Below are 21,909 nucleotides of genomic sequence, written 5' to 3' on the forward strand. Positions count from 1 at the left end.
AGCAAGAATGAGAGGGAAAGCTGTCAATGGTTGAGGGAATGGATTCCCGACCTGCTCTGATACCACTGCTGGCTGTTGGAAGCAATGGAAGCTAAAACATGAAAGCACAATGGAGAAAAACGAGATGCTGCAAAACTGAAGTGTGGAGGCTCAAGGGAGAGCCAACATAACAAAACCCTAGGGCTAACTGCCCTAACTGGACTAAGTGTCCTAACTGACCTAGATGGTACATAAACTAACTGTACCAATAGTCCTAACTGACTATAACTAGGCCTACAAGGCTCATACCAAGGTATAAGTGGCATCTATGGATAGCCCATGAGATAGCCTATATTACATCATATCATCTCTTTTTGGGAAAAGATGTCTTTGGAGCCATAAAAAAACCCATCACTAGCTAACTATGTGCACCTATGTGTCTCCCTACATTATTCATAGTGCTAGTATTTTATTGCTTTTTTTGTCTTATCAATGTTGTAGGATCTATGGGACTCATCCATTTAATATCGTCTCTACCAATCCTAACTTGTCAGTATGTGCTTGGCTAGTCGCTCGGCAATGTCCAGAATTTTCCTAGGGTTTGCACCTAGTGGCTTGGCTGATTGACTCATAAGGACTCCTAGGGTGAGGGTATTGTCGCTGTACTTTTCTGTGTAGCTTTTCCTGAAGGAATGTGTGCTCTCATTTTGTATTTCTCCTATTGGGCAGGATTTACAGATTCTCATCTACCTTGAAATTCTTGGTCTAGTCCATCTACCTTTTGCACCTCCGAATTGTGGGAGCTGGTTCTTATTCGGCAGATTATTCCCTTTTGAACATTGAGATATCTTCCTTGAGGTATTCCTGCATTTCTTACTTCTCCATTGGATTGATCGCTTGCTTGCTTGTATTGTTCTTGGGCCTTGCCATAATTTCTGCAACAATTTCTGCGTGACCAGCTCTCTGATTTCCCCTTCATCTTCTAGATATCTAGCCCCTATGGCTCCATCTGTTGAGCCCCTCTTTGCATCTAGCATTTTTTGTTGCCTGCGAGAGTCTGCTTGCATCCATCTTCTCTATCCTTTTTAAAAAAATTTTATTTATTTATCTTCATCTTCTCTATCTTATGAAGGTATGTTATGTACTGATAGAGAGGTTCCCCTTCGAGGAGTATCGTTCTTGTCTTTGCTAGCATGATTGGGTAGGGGGTTTGCACTTTGGTCCCTAGATCTCCAATGAGAAACCTTTTGTGATTTTTTTCTATTCTTGTCCAATATTCCAGGTTAGATATCCATAGAGGACCACCGTTTGAACAAGCATTGTGTATAGGAACTTCCTCATTTCCTAGCTCCATAGATGTGCTGCCTTGCTTTTTTTTACAAAAAACAGGGCCATAGCTAGGAGACCACAACAGACCACAGATACCAACAGCCGTCAGCGCTCTATCATAGGCCTTATGCCTCAGCAGCCTCATACATCGCCAACCCCCTCATAGGCTCGATGTCTCCTCCTGCTTCTAGATGACAATCACAGTGCTGCTAGTTCCCATCCTCTCCACAAGCTCAGAGGTTTCTCTTTATGTATTGGTATCATTATGATTTTGGATTTTTTTGTATTTGTCATGGGTGTTGATGATCACTTAGAGGCTCCTTCCCGTCAGCTATTAGGTTCTTTCAGTGTCATAGACCCTTCGGTCTTTCTAAGACTTTTAATAAACTCTTTCTTCTATTGTGTGATCTCATCCAATTTTATAATTCATCTATGAATAAAGCAAAGAGAGTTGGCGAGAGGGGACAGCCTACATATGTATCCTTGTGACTGAGTTAGACCTTCTTCTAGGTTTTTTGATAAAGAGTTGGTACAAAGTCTCTGACAAATGTTCCTAATGTGTATACAATCATCTAGACTTGAACGAGTGGATCATAGGGATGCATGTAGCTAACTGCTTGTCCCTTCTTTGCATGATGCAGTTATTGCTTTGTAACCTTGTGGATACTATTTTGAGATGTACCACTCCACCTTTTCTTATACTTGTATACGTTTGCACATGCTCTTAGATTTGATTGAATTGTGATTACTACTGTTGTTATGGTGGAGAGTTGTTGATTGGATTGCAGCATTAACAATTCTTATTTATGCTGCAGAAAGCACTTACGACTCAGCATGTTCTCAATGGAAGAGCATTAGAAGTCAAAATTGCAACACCTAAGGTTTGTATCATGTGCACTTGCTATGCTTGTTGGCAAGCTGTATATTTCTTTTCATGCTTTACACTTGATAAATAGTCTTTGTCATTCACTACTAATGTTCACAACCAAAAATAAAGGAAAAAGAAGATTGAGCTGGAATCCTTTGTTTCCTCTGACAGATAACCATTACAATTTATTTTTTCTAGGACGCTCTCTGCTTCTTAAGATGAGTTCTAGGAGAACCCTTTAGCATCCCAACATCACGATCCGTTCTCCTACCAAGATGCTAAGTGAAATATAATTGTTGGTCTTGAACCTGTCCCAAGCCCATTTACTGCTATTGCCAATTGGACATCGTAGTTGTGCTTCGTCTGGTCTAGCTTTGGCTTGTGTGTCACCGTCACCTCATCCTATCTAATTTATCCTTGACTCTTTCATGTTCACACATCCAAGGCTACTGTACAAAAGGGGTAGGGGACAGATTGGAGAAAGAGGGATCGAGGAGAGGAAGGAAGAAAGAAAGAAAGAAAGAAAAAGTTTATTAAAGTCTTCGGAAGACTGATGGGTCTATGAGACTGAAAAAAACTGATACAAATCCAGCTAGAGGGCTGGAGCTACTAACAAAGAGCATCCACACCCATACAGAAACAGAAAACTGTGTCATCTACAGCAAAACCATCCTCCACTACTGTCATAAACAGAATGAAGTGTGCTCCAGGACAATGTGGCCCCTCCCCTCATCAAGAGTGAGGGAGTGATAGCATGAAATCAGATATATAGTGCTGGCGGCTCCCAGTGGGTGCAGTCCTACGCTGTCTCCTGGTCACATCTTTGCGTCTAACAAGGGCGACTGTCACACCTGTGGGTCTGGCTCCCATTCTGAACATGGAGGGAATGTCCCCAAGTGTAATCTGTGCATCAACCCTCTGTTTGAGCTGTCTTTCACTGGCTCTAGGTTACGATCATGTCTAAGACCTGTAGAGCAGGCCTTTGTGTGATCCGGATTAAGGAACTCAATGATCATGCTCTGAGAGGAGTCCAATTGGGTCTGCTCCTCATGTCTCTGTTATTGGAGTAGGTGCTCACGATGACTAACTGCCTCATGAATGCACACGGCAAGGCATCTGTGATCTGGATAAGAGAGAAATCAGGATAACACCCCGGAACTATCTCTGAATAGTCAATAGAATCACCCCCTCCCCTCATTCGAGATATGTAGGCAATGATCTCTGTAGAAGCTAAGCTTCATAGCGAGCTCAAACGGTTCCATCCAGGTCCGGAATGTGTGTAGCTGTAGAAGATCCTCATGTATGACTTGGTTGACCTCATGATATTGGGGAGAATGGTGCATCAATACTGTACTGGAAAGGAGGAAGTCTGTCCATATGTAACCCTAGTCACTCAAACCGTCTCACTGTGTGCGTACACCATCGTTGACACGTATGATCACGTTCGATGCGTACCGTTCGATATTACTAAAGGAACTAGAAAATCTTAGGCGTATGTCTGATGTACGTTCGATACTTTAAAAAAAGACAGAGATTTTAGAGTTTTGGAGTAGGTACTTGTACAAGCTTTAAAACTTGTACAAACATGCTATATAGGTGCAGAACCACCACCAATAACAAAACCAGCCATTTAAAATAAACGAACGAAAAGAAAAGAAAAGAAAAACGAACATAACATACGGATTGTACGGGGCGTTCCGTATGTCGAATGAGGGCAACCATGGTGCATACCAGCATCGTTGGTCACCTGCCGCCGATAACGCTCGTCGCCATGAGGAGGACAATGCTAACCACGATAGTTTGCTGTGACTAGAGGTACGATCTCCGTATGCCCTGACTCAAGCTGCAATGGTGAAGGTCCAAACTCAGCCTGAATGATCTGGTGGGGGACTTCGAATCATCCGTGATAACATGAGAACCTGCAGTCGCTCCACACTTGGTCCATTCCGCAACTGACAGGTTTGGCCCCCAACAAGGGCTGCCATACATCCCTGTTGGTCTAACCAAGCAGTCAAATAGAAGACATTTGGTCCGAGGGTCCTGAAAATATGAACGGAAGCACTGTCTCTCCAACCTGGCTAATGAGACATGCCCCTGTACTTAGGCGAGCCTACATCGCCGGTCTCATGGTGAAAATGGGTCTGGAAAAGATAATTCCTAGGTGCTGAAACAATCTCTACTGGTGACTTGTCAAAGGTAAACCTCTCCCGATGCATCATGACTCGAGATGTATTGAACATCATAACCTTGGTTTTACCAAGGGTGTCCTTTAGATCATGCGACTCACAGAAAGACTAAGAGGGGGTTGGCAATGTATGAGGCTGCAGTGGCATAAAGCCTGTGATGGAGCACTAGCGGTTGTCGATATGGGTGGTTTGCTGTGGTCTCCTAGCTATGGCCCTGTGACAGACAAGTGCCATTGTCACTCCTGTCGGCTATGCTACAATCTGGTAAGCATGGAGGGAAGTCTCCTAGTCTGATCTGTGCCTCAAAATTGGCGCGTTTGCCGTGTCTCTCGCTCTGGTCTTTGAATCCACCATCTCCCTGAGCCTTATGGGTCAATGCTGTACAACAAGAAAAACTTAGTGATCATCCTTTGAGTGGAGTTTGGCCATACACTCTAATCTTACCTATGTGTTCCAAGCAAATGCTTCCTGTGTTTGACGGCCTCATGGATAAAATTCGCCCGGCATCTTTGATCTGGGTAGGACGAGAAACTAGAGAGGGGTCTGAAATCATCTCTGAAGAGACAGTGATAATGACCTCTGATCTTGTAGTATATAGGGCATTTGAAAGCGAAATGCTCCTGACTCAATTTCTTGATGATACATAAAGTGCAGATGCTCTGGACTCGATCTCAATGTGAAGTTGGTGTGATGAAATGCAAAACTACCCTGTTGATACCTCAAGAAGTGGGGAAGATGATCTTTGTGTACGATATCCGGGTGTATCAATGAAGCCAATCCACAAGCAATGGTCTCTATAAAAGCTGACCTTCATAGGAAGCTCCTGGAGTGCCAAAATATGTATAGCTGTAAGAAATCGTCTTGGATAACTTGTTTCACCTCGTGCTATGTGTGGGGTGGAGGGGACCTCAATGCTATACTTGAAGGGGGGTAATTTGTTTATGTGAAGCCCCAGGCTCTCAAAGCATCTGCGTGTACATGCATACCAGCACCTCTGGTCACCCTCAATGCTATCTTGGAAGGGGGATAATTTGTCTATATGGAGCCCTAGGCTCTCAAACCATCTGCGTGTACGTGCATACCAGCACCTCTGGCCACCAAAGTCATGGATGAGGATAGGGCCAACTATGGTAGCCTGTGTTGCCCCGTAGCAAGAGCCATACTCCCTGATTCTGTAGAGATTCATGATAACCTGGAACTCTGCATCAAGCTGTAGTGGGGATGCTATGAACTCAGCTAGGACTATCAGATGCCAGATTGAAGGCTTATTGCAAATCATCCGTGAAAGCATGAGAACATGACAAGAGCCCAATCTGTCTTTGATAGGTCTGGCTCCTAATAAGGGCTGCCATACTTATACGCCAGGTGCGTAAGTATGGCAGCCCTTGTTGACACCACCACAACGGAAAGAGAGACTTTTAGATGGTACCTACAGAAGCTGGAAGGGTAGGCACGTTAATCAAAGATCTAGAACCCAAGGTAGGTGTGCTACGGAGATCTTAGAAACTAAGAATCCAAGGGAACCACGAGTAGACGATTACTAAATTGTTTCTAGCATTCAACCAAGGCAATAGTCTAGAATGTGGACATTGGGGGTGGGGGGGTGCTGGAGGTCAATGCTGCACTCTCTGTTACTCTTCACCTATATCTTAATTGCTCACGTATAAGGCCCCCAAATGAGGGGAAGCCATGAGCTTGTCAAGATAGGTCAGTGAGATGCATGAGCATTAGTGTGCAGCCATCCTATAGCATGATGAGATGAGCCGTATGTTCATGACATCATATGGCTGCCTAGATCATGGCTATGAATTTCAGATGAATGTAGAGCATCAGTGTGCAGCCATCCTATAGCATGATGAGATGAGCCGTATGTTCATGACATCATATGGCTGCCTAGATCATCGCTATGAATTTCAGATGAATGTAGAGGTGGCATTCAGCCACCCGAGAAGATTATGGGGCCTGCAGGACATGTGGCAGACGTATGGATGTTGCTGAGTGGCAGCAGCCATGCATGGATGATGATGTGGAAGCAGATGCAGTCTATGTTGGCGCTTGGTTCCACTCACCCCTGGTGCCCAGTGCTTTGTGACCAGTGTGTGCACTGCGTCTGGCTGAAGATGCCCTCTGTTGCACTCCACAAGTAGCCTATCACAAACGTTCCTACTCGGTGCCTTGGTTGCAGAACAGCTTTGTGAACTAACGGGTCTGTGTTGTGTGGGTGAAAACCGTATGTAGACGGGTGGAATGAGTATCCAGGACAAGTATGCAAGAGAACAACCGGATTGCAAAAGAACTTGTATTAATCAAGTGGCCTCGATCAGTTAAAAAGCTGGGGGGCTGCACAGGCACTGGCTTCGTGGCTCGAGGCGGACCACTCATACTCAGCAGAGGGGCTGCAGAGACACTTGGAGACCCTAGAGGTGTTCTGCAGAGAGAGAGACCTGATAGTCAACCTTGGGAAGACCAAGGTTGAAGACCTCACATGCAATGCTCCGTCGACTCAGCTTCCCTTATCGAGACGAGCCAGTGGAGATAGTGCAGTCCTACACCTATTTAGGAACAGTCTTCACAAGACCCCTTTTCACTATGACACATGCAGCCCATGCACGGCTCACACAGGGGCGAGGTGCTCTAGCCGATTGGAGAGACAGTGCTTCCAGACACACTTTCAGGATCCATCGATGAAGTGTTGGCTCTTCGATACGCTAGTTTTTTGGAAGGTTTTGTTCTTTGTTTCTTGACTTGCTTGTTTCTTTTTGCTTAGTCACCTTCTTCCTTTCTTCTTTATTTCTTGTTTTCTTTCTCTTTTGTTTATTTGACGTATTTTAGTAAGCACTGGGTTTGCCCAAGAGACTCCACGGGTCTTTAAAAATCGAGTATAGCTGCTTATGCTTGGGCACTGATGACGACATAAGTGTTGCTTTGCTTGCTAAGTATGTCTTCCTTTTGTTTTTCATAAAAGTTTTTGTTTACCTCTTTTTTCTTCTCTTTCATTTTCCCTTTTATTTTCTGTGTAGATTTTTAGTCTTTAGAACAACAAAAAATCTAAATTTGTATGATTGGACTTATTCTAGTCTTACAAAGGTATATCTTTGATATGCTAGTGCGGCTGGTTGCCATGTATGCAGCACCCTTTTAGGGATGTGACATATCGATAGTAGAGTGGAGGAGATTTGAGCGGCTACAGGTGACTATGGGATCTAGGATGATTCGGAGCAAGCCCTCAGTTCCGCATGAGATAGTACAGGTAGAGTTCGCCATGACACCACTACAGACTGATGCCATCTTCCAAACAGTGACATTTAAAGAAAAGAGTGATATATTCCATTCAAAACAAATCATACAACAGGTGGGAGAGAAAGTACTCTATCCCTAGCCTCAACAATGTGGCAAAAAAGCCATGGAGGTGGTCTAAAATGCCACGACATCCCAAAAGGGGTCAAATGAAAAAATAAAGAGCAGTCCCATGTCCTCATGAAGGATATAAGTCTCCCACGAGCTGCCAAAGAGGTGCCTGTACACCGCTCCCACTGACTCCTGAGAGTGAAGATAATCTCCGCCCAGATGGAAGCGAGAGTGTCAGCCTCCGTGCATAAATGGCCCCCAAGGACAAAAGAACATTGCGAACACCATATCCGCCATAGGGTAATGCTGGAAATCACCTCCCAGGCTGACCCTGCAATTGAAGTAGGCATGGAATCCTGAGCTGGTACCGGTACCAAAAGTAAATCCTGCGGCTCCATGATGCTAGCCTCCGTGGGACCCCGTCTCTGGCGACGCTGCATGAAGAAACCGTGGTCTCCTGGCTCTGACTCAAAGAGAGTAAAGGCTCTAGATCCTCTCCCCCAAAGAGCAGCGCCCCAAGTCATCAGAAAGGACTCAGATGTAACAGTGACATTCATTCACAGATTCTGTTACTTACCCCAATGGAGACTATTGAGGCTGGCTTTGGAGTCATGCAGACGACTAACTAAGAGCGGGGGGGACACATGGTATGCACGTTATCCACATGATTTGCCAGACACAAGATTCAGATGGACAGGCTTCCTCCCTTTCAGTTGTCACATGCACCCTCTGCACTTCGGTGCAATGTGACACATTGGCTACATCGACAAGTGCGTAAGAGATCCCTAATAGGAGATTTTGTTGTATGCTATGTCCCTTTGTGAGCCCTTGTCCAAGGACAGAGTCAGGCACAAGCTACGTAAGTCAGTCTCTCAGCCTTAGGTCAAGTTAGAAGACCTGTTCTTATTCCTTGGTACCCACTAGAGAACAGTAGGTAGTTAGTGTTTCCATCTCAGGTTAGGTTAGGTCTAGGTCATAGCCTAGGATAGGAGCCCCAGAGGGCCCCCCAAAGGCTGACTAATGGACCAGAGGGGAGCCGGCAAGGCAGCTTGCAAAGGCTACCCACAAAAATCCCTGGCAAATGAGCCAGGGAGGGGTTTTTATAGGTTGGAACTCAGTGGGTATAGGGACCCAATCGGTTATCGACTCTATTCCAACACTTTAACTCATTAGAGGTTAGCGAAATTCATGCATTCCTAGTTCTTGGACTATTTCTAGTCCCTTGTGGGCATCCCCATAGTTCTCTTTTTACCAATGCAAGGCAAAATTAAAACAATAAAACTCATTCCTGGTTAACCAACTTTACCATTCTTTGACCGAAGTCAATTCTAATGAAGATTACTCTTTATTTTCTTAGGAGAAGTCCCATATGGTGACATCCCCTCGGCTTCTAAACAGTTGTATTCAATTGAAAAGCTTCTTGATACAACTGTAAAACTTGACGATACTCTAAGAAGAATTCCTCATCTACCCACTTGGCATCAAGTGCCGAATAATTCTTAAACTTTACAAGGTATCTACGGATAACATTGCCTCTAGGTCCTTTCTTCTGTGTATGATAGACAATTTATTATGGTTGGAGCATCTCCTCCGTTTCTTCCACCTCAGGTGGCTCTTCTTGAACTGGTTATGTGGGTTCTGGTCCTTGATACTTCTTTAGAAGACTCACATGGAAAGCATTGTGAATCGGCTCCCGCTGCCCGCACAGCCCACCGTTGCCCGTCCGCCCCTAGCCTCCTCTCCGCCTCACCTCTGCTTCCGCCTCCTCTCTGCCGGGCCAGTGTCTCTGTTGCAGACTGATGGGTCACTTAGCCAGAGATTGCCCTCGTGGCCATGGCCGAGTGCCTCCCCCCCTACCCCCATAGAGCAGGCAAAGTCAACAGGCCCGAGTCCAGCACCCTCTCAGGTAGGAGCAACAGGAGTCTTAGACCCCCTGTGTTACTCCCTTAGAATGGGACTGGACCCATGTAAAAAAAAAAAAAGAAACCAAGCAAACAAGCTCGCAAGTGCCACAGGCAACGGGCCAGACGCAGAGAGAGGGACAGGGTTGACCGAGAGGCACCTGAGAAGGAACAACAGCAGGAGCCACCTCCCCCAGCGGAAGGGGCCACCGCCCAGCCAGATGATCCTCCCGTTTTAGAGGTTCAGTGTCTGCATTCACCCTTGCATCAGCAGCGAGCCCCAAGAGCTCCAGATGCGGTGATGGCGGAAGCTGCGGATGCTAGCTCGACAGCGGCTGTGGAGGAGCGGATCCAGAGCCCCGACGAGCCTGATCAGCAGGGGCGGCCTGTGGTCGCCCCTATCCCTTCTCCTTCCCCTCCAGATTCCTCCCCCTCTTCCTTTCCAACTTTCCCCCCCTCCTCCTAGGTTCCCCCCACCCCCCGCTCCCCCCCCCCCTTCGCCCCTCCTGCTATGATCACTCTCACCACCCGCCCCCCTCCCTCTGTCTCCTGCCCTCCTCCCTCCCCCACCGCCCCCCTCTCCACCTCCGCAACAGGTTCTTCAGCCTCCCTCCCCTCCCCTGCCTCGACACCCTTGCCAAGAGGCAAGGGTAAGACGACGCCCCCTTCTGATTCCTCATCGCAGTAGTTGGTCCATCCGGGGCTCGTCCTCCCAGTCAGCAGCTCCCAACCTCTAGCCTGGGTGTCCCTTACCACGGGACTTTTGGAGGTTAGGACCTTGGAACTATTTGGAGATTCCGGACTCTTATCCTCTGCCACTGGAGGTAATGCTCATGGTCCTACAGCCCCGGAAGGAGGGTTTGATTAGCACAGTGGGCTCTCAGACACACCCCATTTGGAGATTCCAGTTTGCCTCCACAAGGTTGGAGAAGTGGTCCCTAGAGGTGTTTGATGCTATTATGGGAGATCAGATCTCATGCATGATGGACGAGTGGATGGGACCACAAGGACTAGACCTTCACCCATGGTGCGGAGGTGAATTTTCAGCTGAGCTTCACGTGAGAGGAGCTGATGTGTGGTTTGGCGGTAGGAGTTATCAGATTGCCGCTGGAGGCAAAGGTGGAGCAGGCATACTACTGGCCCCTCCAGAAGTGCGCAGAGCTGTTTGGGGTGGAAGTCTGCTTCATGATGAAGTGGGCACGGAAGATCGGCATTGATGAGCCAGTGTCCACCTAGTACGTCATCGCATAGACACGGACTATTCACCCTCCAAACCCCTGGCAAAGTCACATAAGGCAGTCTTTTTGGAATAGACACCCACCCACAGGAGAGCCTTGTTCTCGGCACCCCCGTCCTCATGAGCTGGACCATAGTCAGTTGGAACGTGCACGGGCTCCATGACCGTGCTCGTAGCCAGTTGCAGTACCTAATACTCCAGCAGGAGTTGCAGAGGGCAGTGGTAGGGCGGACAATGGACAACCTTTTGATTCAGAAGAACATGTTTTCAGCATCAGACATCAGACGACGACACCACCTTCTCCCAGGGAGAGGTCCAGAGGAGTGGCCCCGCGTAGTAGGACAGAGAGGAGGGGTCTGCATCTTAGTCTCTCAGACTTTGGCTCCAGAGGTCTACGATCAGGCCGAGCTCATCCCAAGACGGTAGTTTGGATGGGAGTTAGGACGGGAGAGTCTAGGAATGGGATCCTGAACGTGTATGCCCCAGCATGCAGACAGCATTGCTCGGCCTTTTGGAGGAGGCTGTCAGAGTGTCTTCCGGATGTAGACTCCTGGATTGTTGGAGGGGACTTCAACAACGTGGAGTTTGGGAAAGACAAGCAGGGCGGTGCCGCCTTCTGTGAGATGCCAGCAGCAGAGTGTAGCACCTGGGAGCAGTTCGGACGGGAGAGTCCAGGAGGGATCCTGAACGTGTATGCCCCAGTATGCAGACACCACCGCCCGGCCTTTTGGAGGAGGCTGTTAGAGTGTCTTCCGGATGTAGACTCCTGGATTGTTGGAGGGGACCTCAACAATGTGGAGTTTGGGGAAGACAAGCAGGGCGACACCTCCTTCTCTGAGATGCTAGCAGCAGAGCATAGCACCTGGAAGTAGTTCATTTTCATGATCAGTGGCAAAGACCCGTGGCGAGAGCCAGATTTGAGCAGGACACCTGGTAGCCTCCTTTTCTCCTTCGGACAGAGGAGACATGATGGACTGCTTGAGAGACTAGACTGTTTTTATGTTGGGGACTAGGCACTGCACAGAGGCGCCTCTACCGAGATTCTGACAGGTACCATGATGTCAAACCACTCTCCAGTAGTACTTCACTTAGATCAGCCCTGTCGAGGTCTCTCCCAGAAGGGGGTCCGCATTCCAGAGGACCTCCTGGAGGACGAGGAGATCCAGCAGGTCATGGCAGGGATTTGGGAGCAATCAAAGACGACACTGGGCGAGGGTAGGGCTGCGTGGGTGGCCGATGCGATTCAGAGGAGCAATGAGGAGTTGCAAGCTCACGCCCTTAGGAGGAGGAGGACTCTTTAGGAGCGCGAGCAGGCTTTGAGGAGAGACCTTGCCTCCATAGAGCGGCTTAGGGAGCAGGACCCAGGTTCTCAGTGGCTTAGCGACAGGTTTGAGAGCGCTTGCCTTGAGCTTCAGGATACAGAGATTTGGCGGGCTGAGTTCTCCTATCACTCCTCCCGAGCCCGGTGGATGCACCAGGGGGACAAGATGACGAAGCAATTTTTTCAGACCACTGGGCCCCGATCGGCAGGCACACAACTGTAGCGTCCCTGAGATCCACATGGCATTGTGCACACTGACCCGCAGGAGGTTTTAGACCTGTCCACAGGTTTTTACAGCCAACTCTTTCAGATGCAGAGGATGACTCCAGCTGGTCTTGTGGCCGGAGAGGTAGTTTGGGATCACGTTCCAACAGTAGTCTCATAGCATTTATGCAGCAGATTGGGGGTGCCTTTCACAGATGAGGGGCTCTGGGAAGCCCTTAAGGCTCTCCCGACCCATAACTGTCCAGGCGAGGATGGCTTGACTCATGCATTCTTCTAGAACTTCTGGGAGATTATCTCCACCCCTTTACGATTAGCTTGCCAGGAGATATTTGACACAGGCTCCCTCCCTCAGTCCTTGAGTAGGGAGTGGATTTGTTTGATCCCGAAAGGGGGAGATAGGCCAGACATTCGACAGTGGAGACCGATCACTCTGCTTGATACTGCATACAAGATCCTTGCCAAGGTCTTGAGTTTGCAGTTACGGCCCCATCTTACCGACATCATCCACGACATGTAGACCAGGTTCGTCCAAGAGCGTAGCATTCTAGACAACATCTTCATGTTCTCGGAGGCAGTGGATTGGTCCAGGGAGGAGTCATAGCTGCTGGCCGTCCTCTTGGATTTTGAGAAGGCCTATGATAGGGTGGAGTGGTCCTTACTATGCGGAGATGGGGTTTCTCAGACAGATGGCTCAGAAGAGTTTTTGCGCTTTATGCGGGGAGCTCTAGTCAGCAGAGGACACACTGGCGAGGCCTTTCCTCTCTCTCGCTCGGTCTGCGAGGGCTGCCCACTAGCTCCCTTCCTCTTCTTGTTCGTGGCGGCGGCTTTGGGCTATTACTTGAGATCACAGGTGGTGGGCCTCACAGGGTTGAGGCTCCGAATCAGACAGGAGGAAGAACTGCTTGAATCGGATTTTGCAGATGACACGGCCTTGTTTGTTGAGAGCACCACAATGAGTTTGGGGAGAGTCAGGGGTGCCCTGACTATTTACTGCGAGGCCTCGGGTGCATGGATCAACTGGACAAAATCCATACGTTTCTTCACAGGCTTTGAGGAGAGACAGGCGATTCGTGAGTGGGGGAGTGAATTTGGCTTCAGATGGATACCGCGGGGCCGACCAGCGAGATACCTCGGATGCGAGGTTGGTATTGACATTACAGCAGAGCAACAGATCGCCCCAGTCCTTGAGAGTGTTCTATGCAAGCTTCTCTACTGGAGCTCGGTCAAACTCTCCCTAGCAGGTCATGCCTTAGTGGCAAACCAGGTGGTCCTTCTTGCCACGGCCTGGTATATCACCTCCTGCTGGTGCTTTCAAAGAGGATGCATTGGGCAGCTCCGATGGTTGGTTTGGAACTTCCTTTGAGAAGGTTCGGACGGCATGAGGAACATTAGAGCCCGGGTCGCTTGACAGATGCATGCGGTTGGCACTGGGAGGCTTGGGTATCATTGATCCTTGAGAGTGTTCGGCGCAAGCTCCTCTACTGGAGCGCGACCAAACTCTCCCTAGCAGGTCGTGCCTTAGTTGCAAACCAGGTCCTTGCCATGGCTTGGTATATCGCCTTCTGTTGGTGCTTTCACAGAGGATGCATTGGGCAGCTCCGATGGTTGGTTTGGAACTTCCTTTGGGAAGGTTCGGATGGCACGAAGAACATTAGAGCTCGGGTCGCTTGGCAGACGGTGATCATGCCGCTGGCACTGGGAGGCTTGGGTATCATTGATCCGGAGATGCAAAGCAGAGCCCCCTTCTGGGCAAGTTGGTTGTTCGCGGCCTCACTCCAAGTGCAGAGCCTTGGAAGCTCCTCTTACAGCGAGGGCTTCTTAGGAACACTCCATGCACTGGGGACAGTGGCAGCCTTCACACAGATGGATCTTCTAAGAGGGCCCCCTTACGGGGAAGGGTTCCCCCTTGATGAGGAGCCTCCATAAGGTTTGGCAGAGATTGGCAGGGGGTATCATTCGTCCTCCCGCTAAGATGCAGAGAGGAGTTTGAGCGTCAGTCCCTTGTGTGGCACCCAAAGATTAGAGATCAGGAGGGACGTATGCTCGGACGACGGGCTCACATTGGTTGGGCACAGTGGGACAGTGGTACGGCCAGGACTTTTAGCCGATGGAGCAGATTACCCATGGAGGCAGAGGCGAGGCTTGACGCCATAGCGCATCTGTGAGGGGCAGGGCAGCGGATGAGAGAGATTGACCTAGCCATTCTTGAGTTCTGGTGGGAGGGACTTCGCGTATGGAGGGACATTAGATGGTTTGGGCAGTTTTCTCGGATTGGTGTCCCCTTGAGGATGTTGATGCACCGAGGCAGCACGCACTTTGGCTTCTTCCGTGTAGGACGTGGAGGCCTACTTCAGCCACTCAATGAGAGTGACCCTGAGATGGATGGGAGCCTTGATGGGATTCATTGGCAGATGATCAGAGCGGTGGGACGTTTGGGAAAGGAGTGGCACATTGACCCTCTAAGTATCTCAGAGCAACATGCCCCTAGATGGCGCCTTTGGCTGTGGGAGGGTAGACCCTTGAGGGAGGTTCAGTGGGATCCGAGAGAGTGGTTCTAGCCTTCCAGGGGCGGCCTAGCTGAGCATGTGGATGAGGTGCCCTTCCTACACCACACGGATTGGCAGGAGACTTCAAATGGACTCGTCGAGGTAGACCCCCTTAAGGGAGAAGCATTCGGTGACCCAGAGAGTGCACCGGTATCTCCGCTTCAGGTTTTGGACGTGGTTATGGTCCAATTTGCGGCCGAGAAAGATATCCTACTTCTTATGGCTGGCCGTCCACGGAGGCTTGCCCATCGGACCGTGGTTGGAGAAGATGCGAGTGGAGGGGCAGTGCCATTGTTGCTCTGATGGTCTCCTGGAGACTATCCCGCACTGCCTATGGAGCTGTCGCGTAGCGAGGATTTGAATGGGAGCCCTCAGGATCATGACACGTATGCAGAGTCTTTAGAGAGACTACACCTAGGGGATGGTGGCTTGGTTGACAGAGGGAGGACACACCTTCCAGATTGATGAGATCTCCCCAGCCTACCGGATATAGGGTCAGAGCATTCAGAAGATAGCACTCCATGAGGCAATCCCTCCTGACAGCCTAGCTCCTCCTCCTCCTCCTATGGAGGACAACGTTTGGGAGGTGGTAGTCAGCATCACTGCGTGGAACATTTGGGTGGCTCGTTGCAGTCTCATGATGGGTGAGCACCCGGTTCCAGCCTCGGCTATCCTGGTCACCATCTAGCAAGATATCTACACACTACGATTTACCTGGGAGTGTGGGACTCTAGGCCCTAGGGCGATTATCGAGAGGCGTGATCATTTCTGCAAGGCTTGGCTTGTAGGAGTTTTCTACATCTTCACTCCGCGAGGGATTCACTAGTTGTATAGTCCCCCCACTTGGCTGTTAGCCCCAGTACCAGAGATCCCCTAGGAAGTGAGTTGGGTTTCTCTGGAATAGGCCGGTTCTTTTCTTTCAGCCTTTTCCAGTTTTTTCCATACTCAGCTCCTTCGGGGCTGCTATCTTGTATGAAGTCTTTCATGCATTAATAGAAGGTTCCTTTCTTCGCAAAGAAAAAAGGAAAGCATTGTGAATCTTCCAAGTCTCGGGAAGCTCTAGTCGAAAAGTGACTTCATTAATGGCCTCACTAATTCTGAATGGTCCATAATACCTAGGAGACAACTTTGGGTATACTTTCTCTTTTCCTTTTATGTTTCTAAGTCGTGGTTTTTCAAAATTTAGTAAGACCCAGTCTCATTCTTGGAGATTTATCTCCCTCCGATGCTTGTCTGCTGCCTTCTTTTGCTTTTGTTGATATCTTTCAATTGCTGTCCGTACTCCAGAGAAAGCTGTATCTAAGTCTTGGACATACTGGTCGGCTGCAAATATCTTGTCCTTTGTTATGAGGATAGGTGGTAGAATCACCTTTCCATAAATAACCTCGAATGGGACTTTTCCTGTGGAGCTATGAACAGTGTTATTGTATGCAAATTCCACAAGAGGAAGATACTTTTCCCATTTGACCTTCTGCTTGGATGTATAACACTTGAGAAGATCGAATACGATGGAATTGGCATTCTCACCTTGTTCGTCTGACTGAGGGTGAAAAGAAGATGAAAAGTCCAGCTTCGTTTCCATATTCTCAAATAATGCTTTCCTGAATAAACTAGTCATCTAGGGGTCTCGATCACTAACAATCGACTTAGGCATCCCATGGTGCTTAAAGATCTGTGCCAAAAACAATCGGGCCATGTGATCTGCCTTAATAGTTTTTCTTACTAGAATGAAATGGGCGTGCTTGCTGAACCTGTCAATGATGGTCCATATCCCATCATTCCCGTATGTGGATCTAGGAAGATCAAAGATGAAATCCATGGCGATGCTTTCCCATGGTCCCTGCGGTATGGGCAGCGGCATGAGAAGTCCCAAGGTCTTGTGCCTATCATACTTTACCTATTGGCACGTAAGACATTCAGTTACAAACTTGTGAATGTCTTTCCGCAGCCCTGGCCAAAAGAAATCTCTCTCAATGGCCTGTGTAGTAGACAGAACACCTCGATGCTCTGTATAAGGAGGATGACATTCTTCCAAAACTTTGGTTCGCATGTCTTGGGTCACACAAAGATGTGTTAGAATTATTGTCATATTTCTAGGTAGTGACCAATGTAATCCATAAGTGAGTTAGGGGCTCTTTTCTCTCACTAGAGGTTTTTTCCCCTAACCATAGTTAGTGGGTTAGTGTGGTTTTGACAAAACCACCTCCACTCTTGTTTTTGGATCTTATCCTGTCTATTGCATCTCCTATGTTTGCTCTTCAACTCTTGGCTCCCTACTTGTCTACTTCTCTCTTTCTCACATTTGGTATCAGAGCCTTGCTAAGCTCTTGCATTGGTACCTGGTGTTCAAGCTCCTGTCGCATGTCGAGATGCTCAAGCTTCTGCTACTGTTTCGTACAAACGCTCGTTGGTTGTACTACTCCTACCCACACGTGCGAAGTTCGTTGCTATTGCTGTTCCTTACTGCTCTCGTACAAGTCCACCATACAGTTGCAGGCATCGGTACAACAGGTGTCCGTACATTAGGCAGACTGTACACGCCCTGCGCAATCATTGCGTACAAGCCCGTCCGTACTCGACTGTATGTTTTGTCAGTCCTGCGCCGCCGTACAAGCTAGACGTTCGTAAAGTGTACGGCGCCCGTACAACACTTTGTGCAAGCGTCCGTACAACACTCTGTGCAGGCATCTGTACAGTGTACGGCACCCGTACTCTGCAATCACTCTCCAGCCGTATGTCGTACGGTTTTTTGTGCAGGGTCTCCTTGCAGGTGCTTTCTTTTGCAGAGAAATTGGGGCTTCCGAGTCCTTTGCAGGCACATTGCAAATTATGGAGTGCTTTTGTGCATTCTTGGACAGACATTGCAAGCAGATTGCAGATTTGTCCAAAAATTGGGGCTTTTGGTCTTGCATTCCAATTTTGCAGACAAATTTGGGGCTTTTGCAGGCAAAGTGCAATTTTGGCAACATTTAGGGCTTTTAGTCAATTTTCCCTATTTCAGTTGCAATTTCTTGCAGGAATTTGGGGCTTTTGCATTTTGAATGCAATTTGGCAGTGGACACTCACTTTGGGAGTTTTACAAGCAATTTTGGACTTAGATTGAGTCACATTGCAGACATTTGCCATTTTTTGTAGAAAGATTTGGTAGATTTTGGGCATTTGCAGAGCATTCTGGTGCATTTTAAGCCTTTGATAGGCAGTGATAGCAAGCTGTCATTTTGGGCAGATTTTTTGTAGACTTTGGTTGTGCATCTTTGATCCTAGGAAGGGATTTCACTTGTCAGTTTTGTTGCACTTTTTGTTTTATCTAGTAGATATGGCTCAGAACAACCCCAATCAGGTTTTGGGTGTTCTTACATAGGATTATAAGTTGGATGGCACCAAATTACTCCTTATGGAGCTTTATGGTTCGCAATATCTTAGTTGGCAAACACCTATGGGATTATGTCAACGGAGATGAGACCCGGCCAGAGACTGTGGTTGCACCTACCACTCCTCCTCAACAAGGTGGAGGAAGAGGTAGAGGTGAAGCACAAGGTGCATGACAAGTGTTAGGAGCAATAGCTGCTACTTTGGTGCCTCCCACATAGGAACAGAAAAGGTGGGATTCACGTGATGCACAAGCTCTTTCGGTTATTTCCCTTTCTGTAAAAAGGTTTATCATTCCACACATTCGGTCATGCAAGACCTCGAAGGCAGCTTGGGATATTTTAAAGAGCATGTTTGCGGCCAGAAATGCGCGGGTCTCTTTCCTGAAGAGAGAGCTATCTCACACACATATGGATGAGGGTGATTCCATGAATGCTCACCTCACCAAGCTTCGGGATTTGAGGGAACAATTGCTGAATATAGATGAGATCATTCCCAATTCAGAGATGATTACCACCACTTTGAATTCTCTTCTTGAGTCGTATCTCAGTTTTCATACCATGCTGAATTTGTCATTGAGGGGAGGTGGCAATCCTCTCTCTTTTCACGAGTTGGTAGGACTCTTGCTCTGCAGGAGGAGCAAACCAGGAAGAACATGGCCACACAGGTTGGCGAGCATGCCATGCTTTCAAAATTCAAGCTTAAAGGGAAAGGGTAGCAAAAGCAATGTGCTAATCAGCCTACATATCAGCATAAAGCTGATTCCGGACAACCCCTCTCACAAGGCTAAAGGTGATGCAGAGAAGCCAAAGAGGAAGGGTATTTGTCACTACTGCTACTACAACCACTCTTGAGGGTGACTCTTATGCTTTTCTGACTTGCAGCTATGACCCTTCAAAGGATGCATGCACTTTCAGTGTCAATGAGACATTGAACACATGGTATTTTGATAGTGGTGCATCCAAGCACATCACTTCCAGGAAGAGTCTTTTTGCATCTCTGCATGCACCACCCGCTGGAAAGAGGGTGACTTTTGCAAACAATTCTTCTTATTCAGTGTGTGGAGTGGGTTACATTATACTTACCTCCACGGATGGCACAGATTTCAGAATTTCCAATGTTCTTTATGTGCCCGGTATCAAGAAGAATTTACTTTTAGAGTCCCCGCTCAATCGAGGAGGATTTCAGGTCATCTTTGAAGATGTCAAGTGTGCAGTCTGAGACGAAGAAAATGATTATCCCTTGATGTTGTCTGGCACTTTGTATCGGGGTCTTTTTCAGCTTGATGTGTATGAGAAAAGATCCGATCTTGCACTTGTAGTAAACAATCCCACTGTTGCCATGCAGAATGTGGAGTTATGGCATGTCAGATATGGACACATGAGCTATGGCAGCTTGATGACACTTTAGAAGCATGCTATGGTTGATGCATTGCCTCCTTTGGAGTCACCTCCTCCTCATACTTATGAAGGGTGCATCCTCGGTAAGATGCATAGATTTCCCTTTAAAAAGGATGATGCAATATGAACTATCCGGAAATTACAGCTCATACATAGTGATGTGTGTGGTCCGATGAGGACACTTGCTTTGGGTGGTTATCTATATTATGTCACATTTATAGATGACTACACAAATTATACTTGGGTCTATGGCTTGAAGAAAAAATCAGATGTGTTTATGCATTTCAAACACTTTGTGGCCAAGGTTGAAAATGAGACAGGACATTGACAGAGGGGGAGAGTATATGTCTTATGACTTTTGAGGCATTTTTGAAGGAGAAAGGCATCACACATCAGCTTATAGTGAGGCTTATCTCTCAGTAAAATGGCAAAGTTGCGAAGAAAAATAGAACTCTCATGGAGATGGATAGATGCATGCTCACTAGCAAGAAGTTGCCTCACAGATTCTGGCTCGAAGGGCTCATGTGTGCTAATTATGTTTTGAATCGGGCTCCCACAAAGGCTATGAAGACAATCACTCCCTACGATGCTTGGCATGGGAGAAAGCCTTTAGTGGATCATTTTCGTGTCTTTGGATGTGTTTGTGGAGTTTCGACATAAGTTGTCAGATAAGGCACTAAAGTGTATCTTTGTTGGGTATAGTGCAGAAAGGAAAGGCTATCGTCTCTACAATTCTGCCACACGCAAGGTTTTTGTGAGTAGAGATGTAATTTTTTCAAAGAATTCAGTTCATACACATGCTGAATTCACTATTCCAGCTTCTTCAAATGATGTTTTTGAGGGGTTCCTTCCTATTGCTTTTGGTTCCGGAGCTGATACTCATGCTGAAAATCAGCATTTACAGCAGCAGCCTCCTGATCCACATGCCTTGATTCAACCACCTGCTGATTTTGTTTCTCCACAGGCAGTGGATGATGCTGTCAGGCAAGAGATTCAAGAGATACATGCAGCAAATACTGTTCCAAACTGGTTGCTATAGACTCTTAGGGAGAGTAGACTTGCAGCACCTTTGCTTGGTAGGACTCGTAGTGCAGCAAGGCATGCAGGGAGGGCTCTTTCTGTTGAATTAGCTTATGCAGGTACTCTTCCTGATGAAGAAGAACTTGATACATTCGAAGAAGCCAAGGATAATGTGCATTGGATGAATGCCATGCACAATGAATTGCAGTCCATTGATAAAAATCGGACTTGGGATGTTGTGGATTTACCACCGAGAAAACATGCCATTGGTACCAAATGGGTTTTCAAAGTGAAAAGGAAGCCAGATGGGTCCATTGATAGGTACAAGGCACAGATGGTTGCCAAAGGATATGCTCAGAAAAAGAGCATAGATTATGAGGAGACTTTTGCTCCTACATCTCGGATGACAACTATCAGATCAGTTATTGCTATGGTTGCAACTTTTGTTTGGAATGTTCATCAGTTGGACATAAAAACAGCTTTCCTTAATGGGGACTTGTAGGAAAAGGTTTTTGTCAAACAATCTCCTAGCTTTGAAATTTTGGGCAATGCAAAGTTTGCAAGCTGAATAAAGCTTTATATGGGCTGAAACAAGCCCCACGTGCATGGTTTGCCAAAATTGATGCCTTCTTGGCAAGCAAGGGGCTACACAATAGTCCCACTGAAAGCACCCTCTACATCAAGAAGGATGGGGGGGATATTTTAGTCATCATTCTTTATGTAGATGACATGTTGCTCACAGGGTCAAATGAGGAAATAATTGCAGATTTCAAGGCTGAATTCAAAGCTGAATTTGACATGACAGATTTGGGCATGTTAAATTTCTATCCGGGAATCCATTTCATACAAGACAAGTATGGCATTGTTATGTCTCAATCCAAGTATGTGCAAAAGCTCTTGGATAGATTCAACATGCAAGATTTTAAGCCTACAGCCACTCCCATGGAGCGAGGGTTGAAGCTGATTATGTATGATGCAGGTGAATCAGTGGATGCCACACTTTACAGCCAGGCTGTTGGATTTATTTGTGCAATACACGGCTCGATATTCAGTATGTAGTATCTTAGGTGAGCAGGTATATGCACAGCCCAAAGACAACACATTGACAGGCTGTAAAATGCATCTTTCATTACTTGCAGGCTTGATGTTTCCTAGGGGGGATGACTTGCAGATGCATGCT

General features: G+C 47.4%; 1 protein-coding gene across 2 annotated transcripts in view; it reads left to right on the forward strand.

The window, feature by feature from the left end:
- LOC147887264 (uncharacterized) overlaps positions 1 to 21,909 on the forward strand; it is a 113,335-nt gene that overhangs the window by 28,889 nt on the left and 62,537 nt on the right. For both annotated transcript variants that reach the window (XM_087394196.1, XM_087394195.1), the window contains exon 6: positions 2,124 to 2,189. In XM_087394196.1, the coding sequence (XP_087250322.1) occupies positions 2,124 to 2,189 (66 nt within the window). The remainder of the gene's footprint in view (positions 1 to 2,123; positions 2,190 to 21,909) is intronic.

Source organism: Dipteris shenzhenensis, chromosome 23 (genome assembly GCF_047967505.1).
Source record: "Dipteris shenzhenensis isolate YYH24624 ecotype China chromosome 23, Dip_SZ_1.0, whole genome shotgun sequence".
Classification (NCBI taxonomy): domain Eukaryota; kingdom Viridiplantae; phylum Streptophyta; class Polypodiopsida; order Gleicheniales; family Dipteridaceae; genus Dipteris; species Dipteris shenzhenensis.